The 10,171-nt window shown below is 40.3% G+C and overlaps 1 protein-coding gene across 1 annotated transcript; it reads left to right on the top strand.

The window, feature by feature from the left end:
• Nucleotides 1-548: 548 nt before the first annotated feature.
• LOC147460673 (uncharacterized) lies at nt 549-2,964 on the top strand. Its single transcript, XM_086508393.1, has one exon. It carries the CDS (start codon nt 588-590, stop codon nt 2,544-2,546), a length of 1,959 nt encoding a protein of 652 aa, XP_086364519.1. The 5' UTR covers nt 549-587; the 3' UTR covers nt 2,547-2,964.
• Nucleotides 2,965-10,171: the final 7,207 nt, after the last annotated feature.

Here is a 10,171-nt window from a genome sequence, read left to right as displayed (position 1 = left end):
AGTGTTAAATATCCATGTGGGTAATAGGGTATCAAGAGTCAATTATCCATGAGGCTCTCCCATGGATTGAACTGCACTAACTTTTGCTTCATCGTTCAATATTTTGTTGTCTGACGGGACCGCGGCGGGCCCTCAACACTATATGGCACGGGCACCTTCAAATGAGATCAATGGTGGAGGTGAGAATGGTGAGGCGCACGCAATGTAGGTCGTGCAATCGGATGGTCCGAATTTACAAATTCACGCGACCCTAATTTACAAGATTGTGCGGCCCAAATTTACAAAAGTCTCTCGAATTTACAAATCAGCCCGCATTTACATATATGGCATTGAAATGCCACATACTTCAATGAACACACGCGGGCGTGGTGATTAGAGCACATGCACCACACGGGGGAGGTTGTGGGTTTGAGGCTCAAAGTGCGGACTCGAACTTACCTATTGACCCGAATTTATATATGGGCCCGAATTTACATCCGACTGCTCGGATGACCCTCACCGTTGATCCCGTTTGAAAACCCCCGTGCCAAATAGTGCGGAGGGCGGCCGGGTACCCTCACTTAAACCAACTGCGATGCAAGTCCATTATGGCAGCTTTTTGGCGAGCTCATCGTGCAGGTATTGCTATCACAATAACACGCCTGCGCTATTCACGTTCACTACCAAGAGCTAGATGCATTTCGTATCATGACACAGACCACCAGGAGCAGAGTGATGATGAACTCTCCAGCATGGCAAAAGACCTCAATATTAGCAGGCTCCATCTTGCAGAAAAGGTTCTTCGCCAAAGCATTAAGGAAAGCGAAGGAAAGCTAGGCGCAGGAATCAATGGCGCCTTCTTGGATGCATATACTTGTGCAAATTGGAGTGTCAAGGAAGGTTATGCTTGCAACAATGCAGGGGTCATGCCTTGTACATCGTGTGATCTTGTGTGTTATTGCAGTGCAGAATGCAAAGAGGAAAATTTGGGTGAGCATAACCTTTGTTGTCATCTTGCAGCAGGTAGAACAGGCTCCACAGCAGCAGCCTTCCAAAACGCACCCACCAAAAAAAGGACAATCTTGAGAGCAGAGTCTGATTTTGTTTGGGGAAATATACCTGCTTATGGCATTCTTCCGCAAAATTTCAGGGCAAATGGCATTTCCCACAATCTCACATTGTGCTTTTGTGCAAGCGGAGATCTACGGAACGTCGTTGAGACAGTCTGCCAACTACCTGTGAAGTTCAACGCTGAGGTTACAATTTACATCAATGATCATAACCCAATAATTATGGCAAGAAATTTCTTGATGCTGAAGCTGCTGCAAACATATGGCTCCGATGCGCTTGATGCAAATATTGCACTGTGGTACTCGGCTGCAATGACTCATGAACAGAGTGTTGTCATTGATGGTGTGGTGATACACACGCTTAAGAGTACGGCAGCTGGTTGCGCTGACAAAGATTTGCATGTTAATTTTCCGGCTCCGGGCAGATCATCTATACATGTCAGTGATGGATCTAAGCTTTGGCCAGTGTTAGCATGCATGACTGGGAGCAGATCTTCTAAGGAAGAAATGTGGAGTTCTCGGTCAGAGAAGGTCAAGTCTGCATTAAAGTCTGATTGTAAGATGGCATGCCTCCGACCATCTCACCAGGTTGCATGGAAGGAGTTCCGCAAACGGGGCCTGCTTCTTCCATTTGGTGCATATAATGCATCTCATTCTGTTCCAAACAAATTTCTTTTTCATCCATCAAGTGGATGGTTACCACATGCAGATGCAAACCCATTGAGTGGGTGGGATGTCATGAGTGTGTTAGCGACAGGCTCTCGGATAGGGCTGCCAGAAGCGGATATATTTGGGTCTTTCTTTTTTCATGCACGCACGAAACTTTCTGCATTCTTGGAGAGGCTACAAACATGTGAGATACATCTTAAGCTTTCTTGTAAGGAAGCATCTTTGCTGGCAGAGGAGTTGGCCTTTAGGCAGGTTGCGCTTCATTGCATAGATTCGTCCAACTTAGCTGACCTTAATTATGGTGGATTAGCAAAGGTCCTTTGTGATTGGGGGCCACTTTTGGATAAAGCCTCAGTGCTTCCGCCCAGTCTGATTACGTATTTCATGAACTGGTTATACACAATGGATACTGCATTTCCTCATGAAGAAATTACTTTGTCCAAGTTGACATGGGCTGATGTGCATTCAGCAGTTGCATTAATCAATTCAAAAGGCTCTATGTGCGCTGAGAAATTGAAGTCGCTTCTTGAACTTGGAAATAGCCATGGAAATTTGTCGCTTTTGGATTATTTTCATGATTTCACTCCCTTATTTAAAGATTATCTACGATCTTTGCATGCAAATGTTGATGCAAGGAGAGTAGGTCTTTCAAGACGAAGAAAGCATTTGGTTGTCCCACATCGTTTATCTGTTGATATAGATGATTTTGGTGGTATTCCTGGAAAGGCAGCTAGCTATGATCGATGTTATTATGATTGCATGATTGGGGATCTCACATTTACAGAGCAATTTGTAGAGTGGGGTCTCAATTCAAGCTGTGTAAGGTGATTGCTAATTTTTTTCAGCATGCATTGCGCTTTATCTGTAACACTTGATGCATTTTGTGATGGTACATCACTTCCTTCAACAAAAATGCTTTGTGCTCATGACTTGCTGGTTTTGGGTGCATACATATAAATGTGTTTTTTATGGCTAGAGAAATTCCTAGACTAGCCCTAGGAATAACTGAACCTGGCCACTATTGAAAACATAAAGGGAAAGCTAGGATTTGCCTTTAATTACCTCTAGTACTATGTATAGTATGAGGGAATGCTTGCGCAGCTTATTGTATCATATTGAACAAGAATTCTTATATTGGTCCGATGGATTTTGTCACGTCCGAGTTATATAATGAAGTTGTCAAAGTGGTTCTCAGCATTAGCACTTCAAGGAAAGTTAATCAAGATATCTGAGAAAGTAGGTCTTACATGTGATGGTTGTAGAGGTTTCTTTTTTTTTTTGACATTAAACTCTTCCAATCATCGTCAAGCCCGGGACGAGAAAGATGTTTATTAAAGTAGACTTAGATGCAATTAATTAGCTGCATTCAAGTAGCATATGCCAATATTAACAGTTACACCTTATTTGCAAGCTATCGCTAATTTGTCATGAGTAAACATATATGAAAAAAGGCAGTATTATATATGATGGTGGTAGCCATTGCATTGGTTCAAATGCACTCTTCTATCCACACTTATCTTGTTGCTAAAGAAAGTAGTGCTTGCGATACCCTTAAGGTATCAAAAAATGTGCTTCATTTCTTCTCGGTGCTTTCTGCCAAGATTTTCCAAGCCATTCCCATTGTAAAAGCAATGCTTGGTTTGGTGGCTACCATGGCATAGATAAGACTAGCCACTAGTGAAGAATACGGCACCTTTGTCATTTTCACTTTCTCAACATTAGATTTGGGAGCATTATTGTTGCTAAGTTTTGCATATGTCTACATTGGGGTAGTCAATGAACCCTTCCTCCCTTGCATATTAAAACGTTACAAGATTTTGTGGATATATGTCAACTAAGATAACTCGAATATTCCACACTTTCTGTCTCTCTTGATCTGCATACCAAGAAAGTGATTTGTATCTCCCAAATTTTTTATAGAAAACTGCATGTTGAGTGATTTCTTTAGGATGGCAATCTTGTCCTTAGACTTCTTGGCAATGAGCATATCATCAACATAAATTATCAAGATGATTAGCAAACCATTATTCAGCTTCTAGGCATACAAGCAGTGGTCTTCTTGCCTCCTCACATGACCTTGGGGTTGCATGTACTTGTTAAATTTTTGGAACCACTGCCTTGAGCCTTGATTAAGGCCATATGATGCCTTCCGTACTCTACACACCAGTTCTGCCCTGCTAGGCCTGTCCAGTTTAACTTCAAAACCCTCTAGTTTCTTCATGTAAACATCCTCTTCCAAATCCTCATGAAGAAATGTTGTCTTCATGTCCATTTGGACAAGTGGCATGCCCTCGATGGCTATTAGTCCAAGCACAAGACATAATGTAGTCATCTTGCCACCTGGAGAGAAAATCTCATACAGATCCACGCCTTTCTTATGCTTCAATCCCTTATAATTAGGCTCGAGATCTTCTATAGTGTATTGCTTCTTATGCACCTATTTGTAAGGCAAGGCTTGTTTTCCCTTTAGAAATTTGGCCAATTCCCAAGTCTCATTTGCCACTATCAATTTGTATTTGGATTACATAGCTTGCTACCACTTCACGATATCTTCCATTCGAATAGCCTCTTGGTAGCGAGTTGGCTCTCTGTAGTCAGGTGCACGAGAACCTTCTGCAAATCTTCGGCTGCTAGAATCCACTCTATCTAGAGTACTACTATTGTTAGGAACATCACCAATAGACTGAGCTGTTGGTCTAATCTCTACATCTAGGAATCTGACTTTTCGATATTCCACCTCTTTGATAGGTTGCATGTGCATCTTTAATTCATTGAAGATAACATGCGAGCTTTGAATTACTTGTCAAGATTCTAAATTCTAGAGAAGGTATCCCATTTCTCCATTGATGCCATAACCAATGAACATGCATTTGTGTCATTTGGGGTCTTGCTTGTTGCGTAGATCTTTAGGCACATCTGAGAATGCCTCACATCCAAATACACGGTCTGTCATAGTTTGGCTTCTTGCTAGTCCACATCTCCTCTGGAATTTTGTAATTTAATGGCATACAATGCAATCTATTGATATAATAAAATGTTATAAGAAGAGCCTCTCCTTCAAACTTTGTGGGTTTTTGCCATAGATAGCATTGCTATGACTCTCTCATGCATGTTTGAAGCGGATAATCTAGTATCTCAAACAAATTCAAGAACGATATCTTTTCCTAAATTTTCCAAACACATAAAATACATCACTAAACTAAAATATCTCAATCAATTTAAGCAGCCAATTAAATGGACTTTTTGGATCTCGTTACAACATCTATGGCTCTCTGTTCAGCAAGTTTAATCGGTATCGGATTGGTGTGGTGCACTAATCTTGAGGGCTGAACATGATTGTGGTAGTTTAGTTGAAGTGTTTGTGATGGAGGGTAAAAAGAAAAAGAAGAAATGTGAGGTTTGCATGAGTTCGAAGCATGAAGTGGAGGATTGTCCATGCGTAGTTGATGAGTGCTCAAATGATGATGCTTGGTGCACAAGGAAAAGCTCATGGAAGGGTAAGTTTGGTTGCCCTCAAAAAGGAAGAAGACCAACATTGCAGCCCTTACATGGAGAGAAACTTTGAGAAGCTAAAAGCCAAAGTCGTTCAATCTGATGGGGGAAGATGGATGATCCCTGATGTATACACTTCACAAAGAGGTCATTCCTAGCATGGAACAAACAATTCTAGGAATATGAATTGAGATGAGAGTTGAGAATTTAGTGTGTTTTTACTTCAATACTAAGAGAGATGACTGGGGTGCTTCGACATTGATGAAACTAATCAAACAAAGAAAAGAGAAAGAAGTTCAAATTTAAATAGATTGAGGAGCCTTCATTGAGATATCAAGGGCCTACCATCAACAATCAACAAGTGAGTGGAGGAAGGGGTTGTGTACTTAGTTTGTGTGTAAGACAATAGGAGTGCCAAGTAGTTGAGGAGGATGTTGGTGTGCACTTGGAGGATGATAGAGAGCTTATTTGAAAAGGTTTCAAGGAGGCAAAGAAGAATGCTCGGGTTCCTTGTGTGCCTCATGATCAAGAAGTAGCAAGGTATGAATGAAATTTGTTATGCTGAAGTAGTCCGCCATTGTTCTCTTAATTTTTTTTAAAATATTGTTATGTGCATGTGTTAAAAAAGGTGGGGCTACAATAGATGCTATCATTCTCATCACATTTTGGATCTGAGGGTGCAAAGAAGGGAGCTTTTAGAGAGTTCTTTTTTGCTTGATTGGTGGTTAATTTTAGCTTCTTATATTGTTAAGTGTTTGCAGTTTAGGTACATTTTTTGTCACCAAATTGGCTTCTCCAGTAAACTTTAAAGTTGAGATGGAAAGTCAACACCAAATGGTGTTGGGGCCTTTGTTAAATGAGTAATCTCTTGAATGAATTAGAAGAGAAAAGATTGCAATCTGTAGAAATTTCTTTTCATAAGAAACTTTGGCGAACAAATGCATGGTATCTATATGTTTATGCATACTTTCTGTGATCAGTATGCTTGGTCACTTGCAATTGTACGTTGAGGTAGTGATATATTCAAAAGGCTTGGTGTGTGAAAACGTGGTCATTTTCCAACACAAATTGGAAACTAGGCTTGAAGCCATCTCAAATAGTTGATTCAAATAACATGATTTTGATGTAATATTGTTCCTTTGACAATAGACAGGTTTCATCTTGCTAAATTTATCTATTCTTGATGACATGCAATGGATTTCAAATGGTTTGCAAGAAGTGCATGGAAATGCTTTGGTTGTCATGCATGGTAAATGCGGCACTTGAAGTTTAAACTTGGTTGTCAAGGCAAACGAAGCATGACTAGTTATCTTCATTGAGTATTCAAGCAACTTGTTTCAAGAGAAGAGAAGAAGAGTAATTTTTGACATCATAGGAACAATCTAGAGAGAGAGAGAGAGAGAGAGAGAGAAAGAGAGAGAGATATATATATATATATTTTTTATCATCCTTGGAGGTCAAACATGAACTATGGGAACAAAGTTACATGTGATGTAGTATGTGTGGGGTTGATAAGCGATTCTTGATGCTCGAGAATTGTGGTGATGAAATTGAAATGGACATCCCAAAATGTGGTTGGGAGAGAAAATTATGTAGGTCTAAGTACTCACAGCTAAAAATGTGAGGGAAGCAAGTCCAGATGAGACCAAAAGTTGAGCACTCTTGTAGTGTGTGGTATTGAGACTCTTGAACTTGCAGTGAGCATAATGTGCACAATTGAATCGACTCTTCTCCATTGCCCCAATGCCCTATCTCACATTGAAGGGAGTGGGAGCTAAGCTAAATGGCTACAATAGTGTGTACCATTGACGAGGGTATAGGATCAAGTATATAAGGGTAAGTACAGATTCCTCTTTCAGCAAAGAACATGGTTTTGTAGTTGGGAGCAATATGGGTGATGTAATGTACAAAGCATGACCCATCGGATTCCTCCCAAGACATAATAAAATGGCTCTATAGAAGAGCTTCATTCACTTGGGAGTATATTGAGGAATAATTTAGCAAGTGTGATGCATCCCATCTCCCAACCCACTTCTATATGCCTTGCATCCATCTCGTCATTAAGATCTTGCTCTTATGCATCTTTTGAACTTTTTTGCTTGCTTCCCATGCAATTGTAGGAAGTCGGTGTGAGGAGTTTGGACGCATCTTTTTGCTTGCTTCCCATTCAATTGCAGCAAGTCGGTGTGAGGGTTTGGATGTATCTTTATCATGTACTCCACGACCCTTTTCATGCCCATAATTGGAAGAGATCTCCACTCAAGAAATAGGAGCATATATGGTGTTTGTGTCTTAACTTGGAGAAAGTTTATAGGAAAAGTCTTTTGGACATTCTCAATATCTTTCCAAGTAGGCCTCGAGATGCTCCCACCCCACACTTCTACTCCATAAAGAAGAACCAGTGTCACCAGCGTGTCAAAAAGGTACATTTTAAGAGCCCACATTTGACATTTCCCGCATTACACATGTTCTCAAATGAATAGTATTCTCTCTTCCCAACTTCCAAAATATGTATAACACATTTATGCCACTTGTGATTGGCCAAAATCTCAAGGCCAAGGTACTTAAAGCTCTCAACAACTTCAAGTGTCTCATTGTTGTAGACAATGCATGGCTTCTCCTTATGATTTGTTTTCATAAGCATAACCTTTGTTTTGGATTCATTCACAATCAGCCCATTGTGCAAGCAAAAGTTCTCAATGACAACCATAAGGTTTTGTGCATCCTCTAAAGTGTGTGCTAGAAGCACTACATCATCTGCATACAAGGAAAGCATGATTATGGCATTGCAAATAGTAACCTCTTCAATGCCTTGTTCTTGCATAAAGTCAAGTACCATTTGTTCCAATCGATTGATGCATTGACCAAAGAGAGTTGGTGATAACAAACATCCTTGTTTAACCCCAATAGTTCTTGCAAGCATTTTTGAAATTCCTCTTCCCATGTGCAATTGACATATCACCTTCTTGTAAATTCGAGAAACTGCAAGCAGAAAGTCACTTGGCAAGTGGATTTCTTCCATCCTTCTCCATAAATGATTAAATGGAATCATATCAAAGGCTTTCTTGAAGTCCACAAAGCAAGAATACAATCACTTGCCTTTCAACTAACTTTCCTCCATGAGAACACGAAGAATGACAAAATGGTCAATGGTGCTATAGCATCGATGGAAACTTGCTTGTCCTTTTGAACGCTTGCCATTATTTTTAGCCCAATAACTCAACTTTATCTCCATCATGCACCCAAATAACTTTGCCAAAAGAGATTATAGTATAGTAGTTATTTATATTCTTTACATCCCCTCCTTTATGCAAAAACTTGACCCAATTAGTGCTCTAATCACAAGGCACACCATGTTGAAATCCAAGGTTGAATATTTCACACATCCAATTATGTGTAAAATCTCTCGTCTAGTTAATCATTTTCGTCTTGATACCTTGAAGATCTCTTGCTTTGCTAGTGGCCAACTCTTTGAGTCCGCCACACACATCCTCAATAGTAAAAAAAGAGGCATACATGGGAGTGAATCATAAAATGGAATCTTTCCAACATTTGGTTGCTCGTATAGTTGCTTACAATGTGTGTAGATATCCATAAGACTCAAGTTACCAAAACGTTCAACATGCTTGTCCTTCAAGTTTCTCCAAAATCTTTCACATATGCGTGCTTTTCTTGGACTTGAGAAAATTGGTGCTTGACTTCCCATGTTCTTCTCTTTTTTTTTGAACATTTTGACATTCTTTATCAAACCACCTTTTGTGTGATCTACATTTGTTGATACCATGGACATGCTTTATTGCAAAGATTTATTCGGCCGCACAAGAACAAATAAATTTCTTGACAGCTTTCCATTTAGTTTTCAATGGTGCGTTATATTGAAGCTTTGTCATCCATAACTTTTGCAAACCATTTCAATATACATTGGTGCCCGTTTGAAACCCTTAACAAAGAGATAACTTCTCTTCTCTTTGGTTGAGATTTATCATGCTAAGTTGAAGGCATATGGCTCTACGTAAGAAAAAAGATGTCATGCTTGGCACTGTCTTGGTCGATATGTATGCTAAATTTGATGCGCATGAGAAAGCACAAAAAGTGCTTGAGGAGCTTCCTCTCCAAAATTTCACCTCTTAGAATCCTCTTGTCCCTCTCAATTACAATTGTTCGATAGTCTGTTAGGAATGTCAACAGATGCAAAGCAAGGGCCTCTCTCCAGAGGTAATCACCTATGCATGCATCTTGAAGGCATGTGGCTCTATGCAAGAAAAAAGATGTCATGCTTGGCATTGTCTTGGTTGATATGTATGCTAAAAAGTGGTACACTTGAGAAAGCACAAAAAGTGCTTGAAGAGGTTCGTATCTAGAATGTCGCCTCTTGGAATCCTCTTGGAGTGTCCCTCTCCGTTGTGTTTTGTTCGGAATGTCCGCAGATGCGAAGCGAGGGCCGCTCTCTAGATGCAATTACCTACGCATGCATCTTGAAGGCATGTGGCTCTACGCAAGAAAAAAGATGTCGTGCTTGGCACTGCCTTGGTTAAATGTGGTGCGCTTGAGAAAGCACAAAAAGTAATTGAGGAGCTTCCTATATGGAATGTCACCTCTTGGAATGCACTAATTGCGGGATGTGGCGCAACAAGAGCAGCACTAGAAAGCTCTAGACTGTTTTTATTTGAGGACAGGGAAACATAGAGAGGCAAAGACGCATTGGGAGAATGCACTACGGATATGGGCACCCAGAAGTGGATCTTACAATTGGTTTGATATAGATTGCCTTTATCTATGAGAGCGTGAGCAAAAGGGAGCAAGCCATTCAGTGTGCTCTAGGGATTTTTGAGAGCCTCCTTGTATGCCAAATATGGTGCGATTGAGAAAGCACAAAAAGTGCTTCTTGTCCAGAATGTCGCCTCTTCCAATGCACTGATTGCGGGACGTGCACAATGAGAGAAGGGTTAGAAATCTATAGG

The sequence above is a fragment of the Adiantum capillus-veneris genome, chromosome 3, assembly GCF_014529385.1.
Source record: "Adiantum capillus-veneris isolate H3 chromosome 3, ASM1452938v2, whole genome shotgun sequence".
In the NCBI taxonomy this organism is placed as follows: Eukaryota; Viridiplantae; Streptophyta; class Polypodiopsida; order Polypodiales; family Pteridaceae; genus Adiantum; species Adiantum capillus-veneris.
This window is presented reverse-complemented; position numbering and strand designations above follow the sequence as displayed.